General features: G+C 42.7%; 1 protein-coding gene across 1 annotated transcript in view; it reads left to right on the forward strand.

Annotated features, from left to right (window-relative positions):
* The window catches only part of u2af1 (U2 small nuclear RNA auxiliary factor 1), a 95,096-nt gene that overhangs the window by 30,434 nt on the left and 42,897 nt on the right, over positions 1-21,765 (forward strand). Inside the window, 1 exon segment of the mRNA XM_052013877.1 lies at positions 9,370-9,436. Within this exon segment, the coding sequence (XP_051869837.1) occupies positions 9,370-9,436 (67 nt within the window).

Below are 21,765 nucleotides of genomic sequence, written 5' to 3' on the forward strand. Positions count from 1 at the left end.
TCCGTTGTTTAAAAAAGGATCTAAAAGTAAACTAGGTAATTACAGGCCAGTGAGCTTGACATCAGTAGTGGGTAAATTATTGGAAGGTGTTCTGAGAGATCGGATATACAAGTATTTGGACTGCCAAGGGCTAATTAAGGATAGTCAGCATGGCTTTGTGCGTGGTAGATAGTGTTCGAGGAGGTTACCAAGAAAGTAGATGAAGGAAAGGCTGTGGATGTTGTCTAGATGGACTTTAGTAAGGCCTTTGACAAGGTTCCACATGGGACGTTAGTTCAGAATGTTCAGACACTAGGTATCCATGGAAAGGTTGTAAACTGGATTCGAAATTGGCTGAGTGGGAGAAGACAGAGAGTGGTTGTGGATGGTTGTTTCTCAGATTGGAGGCTTGTGACTAGTGGTGTGCCTCAGGGATCTGTGTTGGGTCCATTGTTGTTTGTTGTCTCTATCAATGATCTGGATGATAATGTGGTAAATTGGATCAGCAAGTTTGCTGATGATACTAAGATGGGAGGCGTAGTGGACAGCGAGGAAGGCTTTCAAAGCTTGCAGAGGGATCTGAACCAACTGGAAGAATGGGCCAGAAAATGGCAGATGGAATTTAATGCAGACAAGTGTGAAGTGTTGCATTTTGGAAGGACAAATCAAGGTAGGACATACACAGTAAATGGTAGGGCACTGAGGAGTGTGGAGGAACAAAGGGATCTGGGATACATAATTCCCTGAAAGTGGTGTCGCAGGTAGACAGGGTTGTAAAGAAGGGTTTTGGCATCCTGGCATTCTTAAATCAAAGTATTGAGTATAAGGTTGGGATATTATGGTGGGGTTTTATAAGACATTGGTGAGGCCAAATTTGGAGTATTGCGTGCAGTTCTGGTCACTTAACTGTAGAAAGGATATGTGTAAGATTGAAAGAGTGCAGAGGAAATTTACTAGAATGTTGCTAGGTTTTCAGGAGTTGAGTTACAGGGAAAGATTGAACAGGTTAGGACTTTATTCCTTGGAGCGCAGAAGAATGAGGGGAGAATTGATAGAGGTTTACAAAATTATGAGGTGTATAGACAGAATTAATGCAAGTAGGGCCCTTTCCACCTAGATTAGGAGAGATAAGTATGAGAGGACATGGCTTTAGGGTGAAAGGGGAAAGGTTTAGGGGGAACATTAGGGGGAACTTCTTCACTCAGAGTGGTGGGAGTATGGAACGGGCTGCCATCTGATGTAGTAAATGCGGGCTCACTCTTAAGTTTTAAGAATAAATTGGATAGATACATGGACGGGGAGGTCTGGAGGGTTATGAACTGGGTGCAGGTAAATGGGACTAGCGGAATACCGTTTCGGCACAGACTAGAAGGGCTGAATGGCCTGTTTTCTGTGCTGTAGTGTTCTATGGTTCTAATTGACATGCCCTAGAATATCAGTATACCCCTCCCTAATCTCACCATCATCCATGTCCTTCTCCTTGGTGAATACCAAAGTGAAGTGCTCATTAAAAGAGCAATAGCAGTTCAAGATATAAATCCAGTCACAGTATTGAGAAATTCTTGGGTTTCTCAGGCTTTCCTCTGAAGTTCAAACAACGCTAAGCGCCACAGCTCATATCAACACATTATCATTTCTAAGCTTACAAATCTACACAATCTTATTGAAGTGTTGAATGACTCCAGTTAGTGATCAGTGGAAAGCTTAGTGGTGAAGCCCTCAGCAGCTGCCATTTCTAGCAATGGTTTAGGTTTGCATCCTGCCATCATTAATTACCCTAGTTGAATACTAATAAGTTTTGTGAGACACTGGGTCAGAGGGTGATGGGTGCCTGTGGCTGGCTGTACATGGGCTGAATGGTACAAAATGCATTGAGAAGCATTTAAGGTTCTGCATGGGAAATGGTATTTCTTTGTGAAGTTGTGGAGATGTTATCAATGGAAAACCCATGTCAAGTTTAAACACAGCCTAGCCCTTGTCCCTGTTCACTTCTTTGGCTCCCCATTGAATGCTTTATCTTTTTTCAGGGACTGCTTTCATGTGAAGAATGTTAACTCAATTCATCTTTTTTTCCTTTACTGTTTTCAGTTTTCTTTGCCTTGCCCTTTCTCAAATTTAAAAACACCTGAAAGCTTCGAATTGGAATCACTGGCTGCCATGTCATATCTGGTGTGCATTGGACATATGCCTATTTTGTAACTGCACCATTGGAATGCATGGTCATCCCATTGCAACGACACTGCTTAAACAGCTGGAGTAGAGATTTTGTTTTTGCTTTTTTGTTTAATGCACTGTTACTGAATTAACTATTGACATGCCTTTTTTTTCCAGACTGCAGTTTTAAGAAGAGTACTAATTAATGCATGTTCTCATTCTGGGATGCTGCTGCTTTACAATGACTGTTTGGGTTGAGGGCTGCACCAGGTGGATAAGGGAGTATGGTTAGAGTGGTGCTGTGTTGATTCCCTGCAACATCCATGAGGTTACTCTTGATTGCAGACAAGTCAGCCAGAGTACATTCCAAATTTGTCATGCAAATCAGTGGCATGTCCCTGTATCCACTTTTCTGTACTCATGCCATCTCTCCACAGATTCTGCCGGTGATAATGGAGCATCCTTTTTTGGTCTTCAAACTGTTTTTGCAAATGAGCGTTAGACCATCAGTATGTCTGATTAAATCTGGATAGCTTGTCAAATTGTTGGCTCTGAAATAACTTGAGGCAGTTGCTGATCTGTGTATCAGCGATGACTTTTCTTCAGGGCACCAGTGTACTTTAGTTTTACCCTATTAAGTTGGTCCCAAAAATTTTATCCTGATTATGTGTTTCTAGAACTTTTGCACTTGTGTTTAGGAAGGGTTTTACAGGAATCTACACCTCAGTGCATCCACTAAGAACACTGAGCTATCAACTTGATATCTCACCTTTACAACTCTTGGATCTGTAATGGTTTATTCTATGACTGTGCTTGTTTTATTTCTGCATTATTTGTTCTTTTCAGCAAAGAGGCAGAGGCAGTGCCCCAGTGACAGCTGTGTCCTTTTTACAAGAGGAATCAAATCATGTCCTGAGATTCTTATTGGAGCTTCTGAATGCCAATCAATTTTTCTGCTTTCCAAAAATCCCTGAATTGCCCCTGAACAGAGTGGGTTGCTAGGCTATTGCAGAGGGCAGTTAATTACACTAAATGTGACTCCAGATCCAGAGTAGAGAGACTGGGTAGGGGTAATAGGCTTTCTTTCTGAAGGGCATTGGTGAACCAGATTGAGAATCTGGTCTTTTTGTCATCATCAGTAATGGCCATTAACTGGCACAGTGATTAAGTAACTACATTCGTATCCAGAGGCCTGGATATTCACCTGGGCAAGTGAAGTATGGATGTTGGCTTTCATTATCTGGGACATAGGATATAAAACCAGGGAGCTGATTGTATGGCTTTGTAAAACATAGGTTAGAATACGGATGGAATACTTTGTGCAGTTCTGGTTGCCACTAAAGGAAAGATGTGATTGTACTGCAGAGGGTGCAGAAGAAATTCGTCAGGATGTTGCCTGGGATGGAGTATTTGAGTTATGAGAGAGAGTGGCTCGACTGGGACCTGAGGGGGAACCTGACAGAGGTATACAAAATTATCAGGAACGTAGAGTAGATAGTAGTTCAATTTTCCCCATTGCAGAGGTCTTAAACTAGAGGGCATAGGTTTAGGGTAAGAAGTTTAGAGAAGATCTGAGGAGTTTATTTTACAGGATGGTTGAAATCTGAAACCCACTGCTGGAGGAGGTGGTTGGAGGTAGGTACTATCACAATTAAGAAATATCTAGACTTGAATAGCCAGGCATAGAAGACGATGGACAACGTGTTGGTAAATGGGATTAGTATAGATGGATACTTGATGGTTGGCGTGGACCTGGTGGGCTGAAGGTTGTGTTTCTGTGCTGTATGACTCTATCTCTATGAGGTGAGTTTGAATCCCACCTCAGCATCCTACCTCTATAACAAAACATGGCTGTATCAGTGTGTTAGATGGTTGTAAGGACTCATTGGGTTCACTTTTGTCTTTTAAGGAATCTGTTCTTACCTGATCTGGCCTATGTGACTCTATACCAGTATTGTTCATTCTGGACTTCAAGGGTAGCAATCTCAAGATTGCTGCCAGTACCACATGATAGTGAAGGTAAGAATAGGAGGAGATGGCAGATGAATGCCTGGCTGAGGAGTTGGTGCAGGGGGCAAGGTTTTAGATTTTTGGATCATTGGGATCTCTTCTGGGGAAGGTGGGACCTGTACAGAATGGATCGGTTACACCTAAACTCGAGGGGGACCAATATCCTGGTAGGCAGGTTTGCTAGTGTGGTTCAGGAGGGTTTAAACTAGTTTGTGAGGGGGATGGGAACCAGTGGAAGAAGTGCATGGAGTATAGTTAGATCTAACATATAGAGAGGCTTTGAGGAAGGAGAAGCAGAGTATAGGGTATAAAAGTAGTAGGGTGGATGGGCTGAAGTGCATTTACTTAAATGCAAGAAGTATCAGGAATAAGGGTGATGAACTGAGAGCTTGGATAAATATGTGGAAATATGATATTATGGCTCTTGCAGAGACGTGGCTGTCACCAGGGCAGGAATGGAGACTGAATATTCCTGGATTTCAGTGTTTTAAATGGGATTGGGGGGAGGGGGGGGTGGGAGGGAAGAAGAGGGGGAGGGGTGGCATTACTGGTCACGGATACTATTACAGCTACAGAAGGGGTGGACAATGCAGAAGGATCCTCTCTAGAGTCAGTATGGGTGGAAGTTAGGAACAAGAAAGGAGCAGTTACTCTACTGGGAGTATTCTATAGGCCACCTGGTAGCAGCAGGGATACTGAAGAGAAGATTGGGAGGCAGATTTTGGAAAGGTGCAAGAATTACAGGGTTGTTATCATCGGAGACTTCAACTTCCCAAATATTGATTGGCACCTGCTTCGTACCAAAGGTTTAGACGGGGCAGAGTTTGTTAAGTGTGTCCAGGATGGATTACTGTCACAGTATGTTGACAGACCAACTAGAGGGAATGCCATATTAGATCTAGTATTAGGTAATGAACCGGGTCAGGTGACAGATCTCTCAGTGGGTGAGCATTTGGGGGACAGTGACCACCGCTCCCTAACCTTTAGCATTGTGATGGACAAGGATCGGAGTAAAGAGGGCAGGAAAATATTTAATTGGGGAAGGGCAAATTATGAGGCTATAAGGCTAGAACTTGAGGGTGTAAATTGGGATGACATTTTTGAAGAGAAATGTACTATGGAGATGTGGTCATTGTTCAGGGATCTCTTGCAGGATGTTAGGGATAAATTTGTCCAGGTGAGGCAGAGTGGCTGGGTGAAGGAACCATGGGTGACAAGAGAGGTAGAACAACTAGTTAGGAGGAAGAAGGCAGCATACATAAGGTGTAAGCAGCAAGGATCAGATCGGGCTCATGAGGAATATAGAGTAGCAAGGAAGGAACTTAAGAAGGGGCTGAGGAGAGCAAGAAGGGGACATGAAAAGGCCTTGGCAAGTAGGGTTAAGGAGAATCCCAAGGCTATTTTCACTTATGTGAAGAACAGAAAGATGAAGAGAGTAAAGGTAGGACCCATTAGAGACAAAGGTGGGAAGATGTGCCTGGAAGCTGTGGAAGTGGGTGAGGTTCTCAATGAATACTTCTCTTCAGTTACTCACCAAGGAGAGGGGCCTAGATGACGTTGAGGACCGTGTTGGTAAGGTTAATGTTCTGGAGCATGTAGATATCAAGGGAGAGGATGTGTTGGAGCTGTTAGAAAATATTAGGATGGATAAGTCCCTGGGGCCTGACGGAATATTCTCCAGGCTGCTCTGCAAGGCGAGGGAGGAGATTGCTGAACCGTTGGCTAGGATCTTGAGTCCTCATTGTCCACTGGAATGGTACCGGAGGATTGGAGGGTGGCACATGTTGCCCCCTTGTTCAAAAGAGATAGTAGGGATAGTCCAGGGAATTACAGACCGGTGAGCCTTACGTCTATGGTGGGCAAGCTGTTGCGAAGGATTCTTAGAGATAGGATCTATGGGCATTTAAAGAATCATGGTCTGATCAGGGACAGCCAGCATGGATTTGTGAAGGGCAGCTCATGTCTCACAAGCCTGATAGGGTTATTTGAGGAGGTGACCAGGCAGATTGATGAGGGTAGTGCAGTAGCTGTGGTCTGCATGGATTTTAGTAAGGCATTGGACAAGGTTCCATGTGGTAGGCTTCTTCAGAAGGTCAGAGGGCATGGGATCCAGGGAGGCTTGGCTGTGTGGATTCAGAATTGGCTTGCCTGTAGAAAGCAGAGGGTTGTGGTGGAGGGAGTGCATTCAGATTGGAGGTGTGTGACTGGTGGTGTCCCACAGGGATCGGTTCTGGGACCTCTACTTTTCGTGATTTTTATTAATGACTTGGATGAGGGGGTAGAAGGGTGGATTGGCAAGTTTGCAGACGACACAAAGGATGGTGGTGTTGTGGATAGTGTGGAGGATTGTTGAAGATTGCAGAGAGATATTGATAGGATGCAGAGCTGGGCCGAGAAGTGGCAGATGGAGCTCAATCTGGAGAAGTGTGAGGTTGTACACTTTGGAAGGACAAACTCTAAGGCAGAGTACAAAGTTAATGGCAGGATTCTGGGTAGTGTGGAGGAGCAGAGGGATCTGGGGGTTCATATCCACAGATCCCTGAAAGTTGCCTCGCAGGTGGATAGGGTAGTTAAGAATGCTTATGGGATATTAGCATTCATAAGTCGTGGGATCGCGTTTAAGAGCTGCGAGGTGATGATGCAGCTTTACAAAACTCTGGTTAGACCACACTTGGAGTACCGTGTCCAGTTCTGGTCACCTCATTATAGGAAGGATGTGGAAGCTTTGGAAAGGGTGTAGAGGTGATTTACCAGGATGCTGCCTGGTTTAGAGAGTATGCATTATGAGGAGAGACTAAAGGAGCTAGGGCTTCTCTCTTTGGAGAGGAGGAGGATGAGAGGGAGACATGATAGAGGTATAGAAAATATTAAGAGGAATAGATAGAGTGGACAGCCAGTGCCTCTTTCCCAGGGCACCAGTGCTCAATAGAAGAGGGCATGCCTTTAAAGTATTGGGTGGAAAGTTCAAGGGAGATATCAGAGGGAGGTTTTTTTTTAACCTAGAGAGTGGTTGGGGCATGGAATGCGCTGCCTGGGGCGGTGGTGGAGGCAGGTACATTGGTCAAATTCAAGAGATTACTAGATAAGCATATGGAGGAATTTAAAATAGAGGGATATGTGGGAGGAAGGGGTTAGATAGTCTTAGGTGAAGTTTAACGGTCGGCATAACATTGTAGGCCGAAGGGCCTGTATTGTGCTGTACTGTTCTGATTCTATGATTAACTACCCTCTGAAATGACTCAAAGCCACTCTTGTTTTGGAAGGACAATAAATGCTATTTGTCTGCTATTTCCAAAACCTGTGAACAAGTAATGAAAACAAAATTCCTGTGTTGCCATGCAGAATCTTTGATTCTACACCATGCTGTGCATCTATTTAATAAACTAACAGGAGAGCTGTCTTATTTTGGCATGGGATGTGTGAATTACTGGAAGCCACTTTTGATCCTCTGCCTCTATGCATTTTGTCTGCATTTTCATTTCAATGCTGCTCATGGGGTATTGCTTTTCTAAATGTGTTGCTGTGTGCCCAGGACCTTTGGTAATCGGATGTGGAAATGCTTGATTATTTGAGTCAATGCTTAAAAATACATGTTTTAAATCATGTTTTAGCCAAGTATAAACCTAGTAAGACATGCTTGAACTATTTCAGATGGGATGCACACACATAAATTTCCTGTCAATTCTGCTTGTGGGGAATTTTTTTTTAAATGGCTTATCTCTGTAAATTCAGCAGAAATCCTCCATTCAAATTGCAGTTTCTTTTACTGGGAGAATTAAGAATTTTAATTTTTTGTACTAATTTTTGTCACTGGAAGATTTTGCAAGGGAATCTTCAAAAATCCAATTACCTACAAAGGATATTTCCAGATGTCATCGTTTTTGGCACTGCTAGCCAGAGCCTTTATGGTTGAAGAATATCATAGTTCACAGTTAATGTGGGAGCTCGGTTTAAGATTAATGGTGGAGGTTAACAATGGAGTTGTGCTAGTTCAGGGCAGCCTTCTTTAAAAGTGCCTTAGGAAACTGGTCCATATTAGATGATCTAGTTCTTTGATTCAGTGGTGAGATGGTTACTACTCACTGATGCACGGTGCTAGCCATAGAGACCAGGGTAGGGGATGTTGAGAAGTTGTGGTAGCCTGCACCTGATTATTTTTACCAGATGATGGGACAACGTGATGATTTGCTGTAGTCTTGTGAAAAAAATATTGGCAGGGTTCATGGGTTGTGATCCTTATCCATTGGCCTTTTCAGGAGGTGCACGGACATGGGTTGTATTTACTTTGCCTGACCAGTTATCTCAAGCTGCCGGAAGATTCTGCTGGCGATATGGGCAAGGGTGAAATTGGGTGGTCCTGGACAGCTGTGCTATTTACAGTATGTTGACCATGTGATGCATTCTGTCCCTGGAATATAAGATGTTTCCACTTAAGTTGAACATCATGATTTCCAAATTGAACTCCAGATGAGACAGGACTCCCATGGAATTCCCAATCTGAAATGCAGCAGGCTACAAAGAGGAGCAGTCAGCTTCCCTGTATGGTAAATTGTGTAATTCCTGCAAACCATCTCCTCCTTCATCTCCCTTCCATCCCCCAAAACACACACACACACACACACACACACACACACACACACACACACACACACTCTCTCTCTCACCCTCTCTCTCTCTCTCTCTCTCTCTCTCTCTCTCTCTCTCTCTCTCTCTCTCTCTCTTGAAAAGCTTCTAAGGTTTTGAAAGTGTGATCCTTCGATGGCAGGTTAAGTAGTTCAGGAAGATTGATGTTTATTAGCTGGCAAAGCAACTTTTGCAGTGTGCATTTAGTCACTACCTGTGGTGACTGTTCAACCTGCACATTTTGGGGTTTGGGCTGTAGAAAGACTTGTCATTCCTTCTAGTCCTGCTTTTGTTAAAGACATTTACAGTTGATTTCAATTTAGACTTTATTAATTTTTGTTCCATTGGTTGGACGGGTAGCAAGACATTATCTCTAAGGTCATCCAAGAAATACAATGCTGACGCAAAATCATTGAAAGGGTTCTTACCACCCCACTGACTCTCGCTGCACCTTTACCTCTATGCTGCCCTATTGCATTGAGCTGTGTGCTGGGTAGCCTCATGAATGTAGCGTTGTTTGTGATCATGTCAGAGTTCTCTCCACACCGCAGTCCTCACCATTATGTGCAGCAGCCAATGGGATTTCCTTTTTTTCTTCTGCAGACCATCTTGATTCAAAACATCTACCGTAATCCCCAAAATAGTGCGCAGACGGCAGACGGCTCACACTGTAAGTCCCGCCATCGGAGATCTGGGGTTTGGCCGTTTGTAGAGCAGTAGCTATTGGTCTCACCTGAATTGAGACCAGTTCAAACAAAGGTGAAGAGTAGTCATAAAATTGGCATTGATCCAGGGCTTGATGTTCCATTCCCAACCAGCACTAATATTGAAATCTCCATGTGTGTGTAAGTTGGTACCATTTTTATGGGCACCTGTAAGTCCTGTTCAAGTCTCCAGAGTTGGGAAAGCTGAGCAAGATCAATTTGACATTAATGAAATGTCTCAGAAAACATCAACCCCTGGCTAGTGAGTGCTAAAAAGCAGTGGCATCTAGGCACCAGTGTGGTGCAGGAGATGATTCAGTAATGTGAACACATAAGGTAAGTAGAGACTTTTCAGTATCATGCTTTGCTGAGATATGCCAACAACTCAAGACCAGTATTTTGATTCCGCATAACCTCAATTCTCCTCAAATTTGTGGGGATCTCATGGTATAAAATTACAAGTAGGACAGTTGTTACTGTATTGACTGAACTTGAGGCCCTGTGCCCAGGCAAGAGTCTGCCATGTTAAAGCCGTTGTTAAATTCAGTGGTCCTGTGGCTGCACTTCCTGACCTGTTTAAAATGAAATGCATTAGAAAGGCAAATGGTTTTGTAGATGGTGCACGCTATAATGTGTTTGTGAGCTGTCTCTTTTCAGGCAAATTTACCATTCTGAGATATGAGCTAGTGGTCCTGCTGCTGTTATATCATGATATCTCCATATCTTCACAGCTTTGTCAGACAAGTTCTGATGAAAAGGAAGACTCATCACTGAAGGGATTAACATTTTCTTTTCAGCTCCCCATGCTGTCTACCCTCAAGTCAAAGGGTGTGAAATAGGTTTTAAGTTGAATTTTTTTAGAGATGTGGTGTCAAAACTTGTTACGTTTTGTATTTCAGACCATTGCGCTCTTGAACTTATACCGTAACCCTCAAAACTGTACCCAGACAGCAGACGGTTTCCACTGTAAGTTAACAAACGCCTTTGCAGGTTGTCGAGTTGTATTTACAGTCAGGAGGATGTGTGTTTTGTCATCCTATTCAGTACTTGTAATAATATAGTTTGAGAAAAGTCTAGTATGTGTGAACTTACAACTTTCTCAACCAGCTGGGTGAGAGTGAGGATGATCTGGGGGAGGAGGGTGTGTTTTGTTGGCAAAGACTGGAGCAGGAGACTTAAGACATGGAAGGGCAATTTATGACTAGTTGAAAACCCTTCCAGGTTGTGGGCTCATGTTTTGACTCAACTTGATCCAGGGGCTAGAATGTTGCACCAGATATGTTCGGATTGTGGTGCTGTCTGAGCCTTGGACCAGGGGGTCATAACAGAGCATCCAACGCGGAAGTGGTCCAGTTATTCACCTGAAAGCTTTCTGTACTAGGTTTACTATTGGTAGGGAGCAGGAAGCTTGGTTGCAATGAGTCAGAAATTCTTTATTTGAATTGAAGAAGTTTTGGGGGGAGGGCAATGTAGTAGAGATTGGGTAGGGGCTTCACAACCATAGACCTAAAGAATTAGTAATAAAGATGAGAAGTTCTCATTCTCCTGCTCATTGCAGTCTGAAATACTAATAAAAAGATTTTTTTATAATGTGTACAGTTAAAGGCAGATGGTAGCGACGAGAATCCCTTGAAAGTATATAGTATGTTTTAATCAAACATAATTTCAATTGCATTCTACAATTTAACAGATGTACCACACATCAGCATAGCAGTGCAGATCTGATGTTTTCCCTAAAGTCATAGTTGGTCCTAATGAAAATAGGAAACTGAACAAAAATGTTTCAGATTTTCATGTTAAGTGCAGCTCAGCTGTTTAATATAGGGCTAATATTCTGGGACTTAGGAATACTAAAGGTGAGACCCTCAACAGAGTAGAAAACTCGAAGGTTAAATATCAGGCCTCTTGTGTTTAACTGTTAGTTGTGCTTAATTTCTTCACTTTGGTGTTCCACAGAAATATTGGGAGACTATTGCTCCCTTGAATAATACCACAGTGGAATAACATTCTCTTTTGAATATCAATATTTAATGCAGTGAATCATGCCATCCAATTTTACACCCAGTCCTGCTGAGATGACATTGGCTTCCAGTTTGCCAGATGTTCCTTGTGGGGTTTGTCTTGATGTGGTGATGATGCCAATTTCACAGAGCTGAAGACACATGTCTCTCTTTGTATATGTGGAAGAATGAGGTAATTGTGTATTGCTATTGGGCAAGCTCAAGGATGAGCTAAATTAATTGGACCTTGTGCATACATGCAAATAGTGGTTTGTGATTATGCACTGGTTCACTTGGATTCCGAATTGGTCCTTCTGTAGCTGGGGCAAGGCGTTAACTATAAATGCATCTGGGTGATCCTGGTTCAGTGTTTCTGGTACATACCGATCTCTGAATTGCTATTTTGGGCCACTGGATTAAGGCCCCACTCACAATGTTGTGCTTTAGCTTATCAGCTGCTCTATCTGGACAAATTGGTCACGTAGCAGGTGTTGGTGGGTCTGATGTCAGGGGAAAACCATTCAATCCATATCCTTTTCAGTAGGTGGTTATTCATGGGCTATTTCCCATTGAATTTCTGTTACTTGGGTTTCTCATCAGAGCAGTAGCTGCTATGTGGTACCAATGCCTCTGTGGGTTAAGAATTTGCTTCATGAATTTTCTCCATGGAGCAAGAGATTATTGACCAAAGGGAAACTCAGATTAGGGGTGCCATTACCTATGATTCCCAATAGATTACATGTCTGACGAGGACTGGTACAGGAGACAAATAATAAAACTGGTCTGATCTTAGTTCCTGTCCATGTGGAGTGTGAAATCAAATGATTGCAGGCAGGATGTGATTGATAACCAATTAATACAGAAGCTGCAGTGTCCTCGATTGACCAAGTCCATTTCAGTTTGATGTGACTTGTACTAATTGGGTGGGTGATGTCCCATTGCATCATGAAGATGCATATTATAACACAAACTGGTCTTGTGTGGTAGGCTTTTATTGTGTGTTTCCATTGTCTTTTTGCGACTTTGATGTAAGTTTTTTTTAATTCAGAAACCTTGGTGTGTTTGTGTCATTACCTGCCCCCACACTGACGTTTGCAATAGGAGGCTGGAGAGTCTTGAGCAGTCGTCAACACATACTTATGTGTATGTGGCCATAACTCAGATGTATTGATGTGTTTATTTGGGCAGTAGTTCTCATTTTTATATTTCTTGAGAACAGAAAACAGTGTGTGGCTGTCATCAAACAGCAGGTTGTTACATACCTGTAGTATTGGTTAACGTGGGATCATAGGGATATGGCAATGGAGGAGACCATTCGGCCCATCTAATTCACACCAGCTGAAAAAGTGCAACACAGCCTAATCTCACTTTCCAGCATTTGGTTTGTATACTTGCAGTTGCAGGACTTCAGTTAAATTTATAAATATATTCTTAATGAGTTGAGGGTTTTTATCTCTACCATCTTTTCAGGGATTTCTGGACTCCTGTTCTCTGGATGAAAAAGAAGGTTCCTCAACTTTGGTTTACTTTTTCTGCCATTTGCTCTAAATTCTATTCCCAATGCCCATTGACCTCCTGCTTTTTGTCCATTCCATTAAGGCCAGAGATAATTTTATGTACTCAACTGATGCTTTCAGAAGAATGAGACAACTGACCACATGTTTATCACAGCTAAAGTTCTCAGGTCCTGACAACATCCTTGTAAGCTTCTGTACCCTCTCTGATATGATCTTCTCCTTGCTGTATTTTGGTGACCAAATCAGCAGGCATTATGGTGGGATAATTGATGTTTCATAATTTAGCATAACCTCCCTCTTACACTTTGCTCTCAGCAAATAAAGAAAAGAACATAAAAATGTAACCAACAGTAGACCATTTAGTCCCTTGTGCCTGCTTCACCATTAAATGAGATCACAGCGTATCATTTACCTCAGCACCACTTTTATGCACTAACCCCATATTCCTCAATTCCCTTAATATTCAAAATATACTTGACACAATTGCCTGTGTAGAGAATTCCAAAGATTCAATCCCTGGGTGAAGAAGTTTCTTCTCATCACTGTCCTGAACGTTTGACCCCTTATTTGAGATGTGTGTGTAGAACCAGCAGCCACACAGTCAAGGAAAATATCACGACATCTATCCAGTTGAACCTTGTAAGAATTTTGTATGCTTCAGTGGAATCATCTCTCATTCCCCTAAACTTCATAGAACATTACAGCACAGTACAGGCCCTTCGGCCCACGATGTTGTGCCGACATTTTATCCTACTCGAAGATCTATCTAACCCTTCCCTCCCCACGTGGCCCTCCATTTTTTTTTATCATTCACGTGCCTATCTAACAGTGTCTTAAATGTCCCTAATGTAATCTGCCTCCACCACCTCTGCTGGCAGTGCATTCCACGCACCCACCACTCTCTGTATAAACAAAAAACCTTACCTCTGACATTTCCCTTATACCTGCCTCCAATCATGCTCTCCAATTCAGGTAACATCCTGGTAAATCTCCTCGGCACCCTCACTAAAGCTTCCACATCCTTCCTATAATGAGGCAACCAGACCTGAACACAATACTCCAAGTGTGGTCTGACCAGAGTTCTATAGAGCTGCAACATTACCTCACGGCTCTTGAACTCAATACTAATGAAGGCCAACACACCATATGCCTTCTTAACAACCCTATCAACCTGCGTGGCAACCTTGAGGGATCTATGGACGTGGAGCCCAAGATCCGTCTGTTCCTCCCACGCTGCTAAGAATCCTGCCATGAACCCTGTATTCTGCCTTCAAATTTGATCTTCTAAAGTGTATCACCTCACACTTATCCGGGTTGAACTCCATCTGCCACATCTTAGCCCAGCTCTGCATCCTATCAATATCCTGTTGTAACCTACAGCAACCTTCTACACTATCCAACCTTCGTGTCATCAGCAAACTTACTAACCCACCCTTCCACATCCTCATCCAAGTAATTTATAAAAATCCTAAAGAGCAGGGGTCCTTGCGGAACACCACTGGTCACTGACCTCCAGGCAGAATATGCTCAGTCTACCACCACGCTCTGTCTTCTATGGGTGAGCCAATTCTGAATCCACACAGCCAAATTTCCCTGGATCCCATGCCTCCTGACTTTCTGACTGAACCTTCTCTGAGGAATCTTATGAAATGCCTTACTAAAATCCATGTGCACCACATCCACTGCTCTACCTTCATCAACGTGCTTTGTCACATCCTCAAAGAATTCAATCAGGCTCATGAGGCACGACCTGCCCCTCACAAAGCCGATGCTGACTGTCCCTAATCAGCCTATGCTTCTCTGAATGCCCATAAACCCTGTCTCTAAGAAACTTCTCCAGTAACTTGCCCACCACTGAAGTCAGACTCACTGGTCTGTAATTGCTTGGGTTATCCCTATTCCCTTTCTTAAACACAGGAAAAACATTTGCCACCCTCCAACATCTGGCACTACTGTGGCCAGTGAGGACGCAAAGGTCATCGCCAAAGATGCAGCAATCTCTTCCCTTCCCAAAAAGCCTTGGATGTATCCCGTCTGGCCCCAGTGACTTATCTATCCTAATGTTTTTCAAAACTGCCAGCACATCCTCTTTCTTCATGTTAACATGCTCTAACATATCAGCCTGTTGTATGCCATCTCACAAACATCAAGGTCTCCCTTACAGGTGAATACTGAAGTAAAGTATTCATTAAGGACGTCCTCTACCTCTTCCTACTCCAGGCACATGTTTCCTCTCTTATCGCTGATTGGTCCTACCCTCACTCTAGTCATCCTCTTATTCTTCACATACGTGTAGAACACCTTGGTGTTTTCCTTGATCCTACTCGCCAAGGCCTTCACATGCCCTCTTCTACCTCTCCTAAGTCCATTCTTAAGCTCCCTCCTGGCTACCTTGTAGCTCTCCAGAGCCCTGTCTGATCCTTGCTTTCTAAACCTTAGGCAAGCTTCTTTCTTCCTCTTGACAAGATGTTCTATGTCTCTTGTCAACCATAGTTCCTTCACTCTACCATCCTTGCCTTGCCTCAATGGGACAAACCTATCCAGAACCATGCAAGTACTTCCCTAAACAACCTCCACATTTCCATTGTGTACTTCCACAAGAACATCTGTTCCAAACTTATGCTTCCAAGTTCCTGCCTAATAGCATCATAATTCCCCCTCCCGCAATTAAATACTTCCCCATATCGTCTGCTCCTATCCCTCTCCAAGGCTATGGTAAAGCTCATGGAGTTATGGTCACTGTCTCCAAAATGCTTTCCCACTGAGAGATCTGAAATGTGATCAGCTCATTGCCTAGTACCAGGTCCAGTATGACCTATCCTCTAGTCAGCCTGTCCAGATACTGTAAGGAATCCTTCCCGTACACACTGAACAAACTCTGCCCCATCTATCCCCTTGACACTAAGGAGGTGCCAATCAATATTAGGGAAGTTCAGATCACCCATGACAACAACCCTGTTATTTTTGCACCTTTCCAAAAGTGTCTCTGCTGCTGTTGGGGGTCTGTAGAATACTCCCTATAGAGTGATCACTCCCTTCCTGTTTCTGACTTCCACCCACACTGTCTCAGTAGATGATCCCTCCAGGACATCCTCCCTTTCTACAGCTATGATACTCTTCCTGATCAGCAAAGCCACTCCCCCACCTCTTTTAGCTCCATCCCTGTCCCTTTTGAAACATCTAAACCCTGGAATATCCAGCAGTCTGGTTTCCTCCCAAAGACATACTGGTTAGGAAGTCGTGGACATGCTATGTTGGCGCCGGAAGCATGGCGACACTTGCGGGCTGTCCCCAGAACACCACGCAAAAGGTGCATTTCACTGTGTTTCGATGTACATGTGACCAATAAAGATATATCATGATCATGTAGTTACCCATGCTCTAAGTTCATCACCTGACACATTCAGCCCATTCAACTGACTGTAATTTTGCCCTTTCAACTGCCTATCCTTCCTTGCAGTCTTTCTACACTCTGCATCTATTTGTACACTAAATGCACCAACCTCTAACCTATCACTTGAGTTCCTATCCCCCTGCCAAACTAGTTTAAATCCTCTCCAACAGCTGTAGCAAACCTGCCCACAAGAATATTGGTCCTCTCCAGTTCAGGTGTAACCTGTCCCTTTTGTACAGGTTGTACCTTGCCCAGAAGATCCACAAATCTGAAACCAACTCCTCAGCCACGCATTCATCTGCCAAATCGACCTATTCTTACCTTCAATGGTGCATGGCACAGGCAGCAATCCAGAGATTACTACCCTTGAGGTTGTGCTTTTCAGCTTCCTACCTAGCTCCCTATATTGCTCTTCAGGACCTTATCTCTTTTCCTACCTATGTCATTGTACCTACGTACCACGACTTCTGGCTGTTTGCCCTACCCCTTTAGGATATTGTGGACCAGATCTGAGATGTCCCAGACCCTGGCATCCAGGAAGCAATATACCATCTGGGAGCCTCTTTTATGTCTATAGAATCTCCTGTCTTCTTCAGGTTCAGTTTAGGCCCAGAATTAATTTCTTCAAAGGACACAGCCAACCCAGAATTCAATCTGATAAATATTTATGATACTCCCTCTATCCTTGGATAGAATTCCAGATGAGGTCTGTTTTAGGGCCCTCTATAATTGGATTAGGATATCTTTTGTACAAAAATCCACTTCCAGTAAAGGAGAACATCTCATTTGCCTTAATTGCTTGCTATGTTTACATGCTAACTTGCAGTGATTCATATACAAGGGCACTTGGGTTCCTCTGAATGTGAATGTTTTCAGTTTATACAATGAACAAACACTACTTTTAACCACATTATATCCCAGTGATCATTTCCCCAGCCATTCACCTAACCTGTCTCCTTGAAAACTTCTATTCTCTTCACAACTTTTGGTTTTAAAACTATGATGAGGGTTTCTGCCATGACCATGACCCTTCAAGGCAGTGAGTTCCAGATTCCTGCCACCTTCATCTCCAGCTAATCCTTTTGACCGATTAAATCTATTTCCTCTGATTCTTTTGCAAAGGGAGATGGACCCTTTCTATTCATTTATTCCAGGTTTCTCTAAATTAATACACTTTGGTTAAATCTCCACTCAGCCTTATCGTTTTCAACAAAACAACCCTAGCCTTTCCAATCTCCTCACAGCTACAGTTTGCCAGACCTGGCAACATCTTCATAAATGTCCCTTGAACACTCCTGCGCAATCATATTATTCCTATAATGTGACCAATACACAGATTCTAGTTAAGCTGTGGTCTATCGTTATTGCATAACCTCCCTGTTCTTGTAATGAAAACAAAAATTGCTGGAAATGCTCAGCAGGTCAGGCAGCATCTCTAGAGAGAGAAACAGGGTTAACACTTCAGGTCAAAGACCCCTCTTCAGCATCTGTAGTTTTTCTATTTTAATTTTCTCCTTGCTTTTATATTACATGCCTTAAAGCACTCAGTATGCCTTTTTAATCATGTTATGGACCTGTTCTGCCACCTTTAAGAATCTGCAAATTACACTCCAAGGTGTTCCTCCATTTACCTTTTATTCCTTTGCCTTGAATCACCTGCATGCTTGCACCACCTCACTCTTGTCTGGACTAAATTCCATTTGCTACTTTCCTGTCCAGCTGACCAGCTCGTTCATATCTTCCTGTGGTCCAGAACACAGCCAATTTTTTTATTATCTACAGAGTTCATCATGTCCCCACTTTTCAAGTCAAAGTCATTTATATGTGCTTGTAAAAGCAAAGGGCTAACGCTGAGGCCTGTGACCTCCACTTTTTACGGCCTTTGAGTCACAAAAGCACCTATTGCTTATTATCCTTTGCTTCCTGTCATGATCCAATTTTGGACCCAATTTGCCACTCTTCCTTAGTAAAGGATTTCTTAGTCCTAATGTCAGGCTAACTGGTATGTTGTTCTCTGCTTGCTTTCCTTAAATAGTGGTGTTACATTCCTTAATCAGTAGTGGGAAAGTTACTGGAAGGGATTCTGACAAACAGGATTTAAAACATAGAACATGGAACAGTACAGCACAGGAACAGGTTCCTTTTACCCAATGATCTTTGCGTCTGACCATGATGCCTGTTTGAACTAATCCCATCTACCAGCACGTGGTCAATATCCCTCCATCCCCTGCCTGTTCATGTGTCTGTCTAAATGCCTCTTAAATGTTGCTATTGTATCTGCTTCCACCACCTCTATTGACAGCACATTCCAGGCACTGATCACTCTGTGGGGGGGGGGGGGGGGGAAATTGTCTCGTAAATCTCCTTTAAATTTCCCCCTCTCACATTAAGGCTATGCCTTTTAGTGTTGACAATACCACCCTTTGGAAATGCAGGACTAATTAGGGATAGTCAGCATCTTTCTTTTGTGTGACAGATTGTATCACAAATTTGAGTTTTTTGAGGTGACCAAGGACAGGATGATGGACATTTTTACATGGACTTTAACAAGGCCTTTGACAAGATCCTGCATGATAGGTTGGTCTAGAAGGTTAGATCACTTGGGATGCAGGATGAGGTAGTAAATTGGATACAAAATTGGCTGGTTGGTAGGAGGCAGAGGGTGGTGGTGGAGGGTTGCTTTTCAGATTGGAGACCTGTGACCAGTGTTGTGTTGCAGGGATCAGTGCCAGGTCCGTTATTGTGCATCATATAAATGATTTGGAAGAGAATGAAGGTGGCAATGATTAGCAAGTTTGCAGGTGACTCCAAAATTAGTAACATAGCTGACAGTGAAGTAGGTTGTCTAAGGTTACAACAGATCTAGATCAACTGGGAAAATGGGCCAAGAGAATGGCAGTTGGTACTTAACTCGACAAGTGTGAGGTGATGCATTTTGGGAAGTTAAACCAGGGTGTGAAACACAGTGAATAGCAGGGCCCTGGGGAGTGTTGTTGAACAGTAAGACCTTGGGGTACAGGTACATCCCTGTAAGCGGCAACATAGGTAGACAGATTGGTGAAGGTGGCGTTTGGTATGCTTGCTGTCTTCGGCTGAGGCAATGAGTGGAATTGGGACGTCATGTTACTGTTATATAAATCACTGAATATACTGCATTCGGAGTATCGTGTGTAGTTCTGGTCACTGCGCTTATAGGAAGATGTCACTAAATTTAGGGTGCAGAATAGATTCATAGGAGTGTTGTCTAGACTGAGTCATAAAGAGAGTGAATAGCGTGGGACTGTTTTCCCTGGAGTAAAGGAGGCTGAGGGTTGACTTTAGAGATTTATCAAATGAGTGGCGCAGATGAGGTAGGTAGTCTTTTTTCCAGGCTAGGGTAGTCTCAAGCTGGAGGACATGGGTTTAAGGTGAAAGGAGAAAGATTTAAGGGACCTGAGTGGCAGCTTTTTCCACTGAGATTGGTGGGTATATGGAATAAGCTGCCAGAGGAAGTGGCAGGGGTGGGTAAAGTTACAACTTTCAAAACACATCTGGACAGATACATGGATAGGAAAGAGGGATATGAGCCAAATGCAGGCAACTTGAATTTTTCTAGACCTTTTTCTCTATTGCTTTTTGTGCCTTGTATGAAGGTGGACACAATATTTGTTTAATTTCTCTGCCATTTGTATTTGCAGTATAATGTAATCTGTAATGGGTGTAATGGGCCCACATTAACTTCTGATATTTTGCTTTTTACATATAGATTTTATATATTTTTGATCTGTTTTTATGTTCCCTGCTAGGTTACCCCCGTATTCTATTTCCTGTTTTCTTTGGCCCTCCTTTCAAAATTCTGAAATTTTCCTAACCTTCAGTCTTGTGCTTTTCTTCGTAACACTGAGATTTTACCTTTTGATTGCTATATTTAATTCCTCTTGTTAATTACAGTTGGATCATATTTGCTAAGTTTCTTTTTGTGTCTTACTATCCATTATATCACTTAATCAACCTCCTAATTTTATGGACTTACGAAAATGCATACCAAGGTTCCTTTGTTTCCTAAAAGTTTTAGAATCATTCGGCACAGAAACAGGCACTTGGTCTACCATGTCCATGCCAACCATCAAGTACTTATCTATAGTAACTTTATTTCCCAGCACTTGGCCCAAAGCTTCCTAGCTACTCTATATGTGTTGATCATAATTTGGTACATCTCTTATCACGTCCTGCCTCAGCCTTTTCCACTCCATGAAAAAGAAACTGCCTATCCAGTCTCTTTCATAAATAAAATACTCCATTGATACTCCATAAATGAAATAATCCAAGTGAATTTTCTCTCTACCCACTCCAGCACCATCACATCTTTTCTATAGCGTGAACAGAACAGCACTTGGTACTCCAGCTGTGGTCTTACTAATGTTTTATAAAATTGTACCATGAAACCTCTCTGGTCTTGTATTGCAAATCCTGGCTATTAAAGGCAAATATCCTACAGGTCTTAAGAACCTTAACTACCCTTGTTGTCACCTTCAAGGATCCTCAGACTTGTACACTGAGATTTCTCTGTCCCTCAGTGCTCCCTTGGAGCTTTACCATTCATTGTGTTTATCCTACCTTTATTGGTCCTCCCAAAGTGCATCACCTTGTCAGATTAAATTCCATCTTACTAACTGATTAACGTCATCCTGTAGCCTTAGACTAAGCTCCTCGTAATGAGCATCCACACCAACTTTCATGTCATCCGTAAACTTATCATACCTCCAACATTGATATTCAAATTAATTGATATAGATGACAAACATCAAGGATCCCAGCACCAGTTCACGTAGCTCATCATTGGTCACAAGCGTCCAATAACAAAAACAACCCTCCACCATCTCCCTCTACCTCCTATTACCAAACCAAATTTGGATTCAATTTGCCAACTGCCTTTGATCTTGGATAGTCTCTCGTGTAAGACCTTGTCAAAAGTCCATGTAGATTGCCCTCAACTGCACTGTTCTAATCAGTATATTTTGTTACAGACATATTAAATGCTCCTTTTTAATGATAGCATGTTCCAAAATATCCGTTCCCCTCACTAAATTCTCCAGCTACAATATTCTTCTTAGTTAATACAGTTGAGAAGTGTTCATTCAAGACCCCATTATAAATCTCTATCTTACCAGTTATTGTGTATTGTTTTGTTGCCTTTCCCTCCCAGTTGCAGTAAATTTTGACTAGTTAACATTGATATTTCTGCAGACTACGGCTTCCTCACTATCAAGCAAACCTCCAATTTTTCAGTCATCATAAAACTTCTTCATACCCCTGCATTTGTCCAAATTAACAAAATATATAATGAAAAAGAATTACCCCGGCAGAAGCCCACTGGAAGCACCCTTACAGTTGCTAAAACATCA

Source organism: Pristis pectinata, chromosome 4 (assembly GCF_009764475.1).
Source record: "Pristis pectinata isolate sPriPec2 chromosome 4, sPriPec2.1.pri, whole genome shotgun sequence".
NCBI lineage: Eukaryota > Metazoa > Chordata > Chondrichthyes > Rhinopristiformes > Pristidae > Pristis > Pristis pectinata.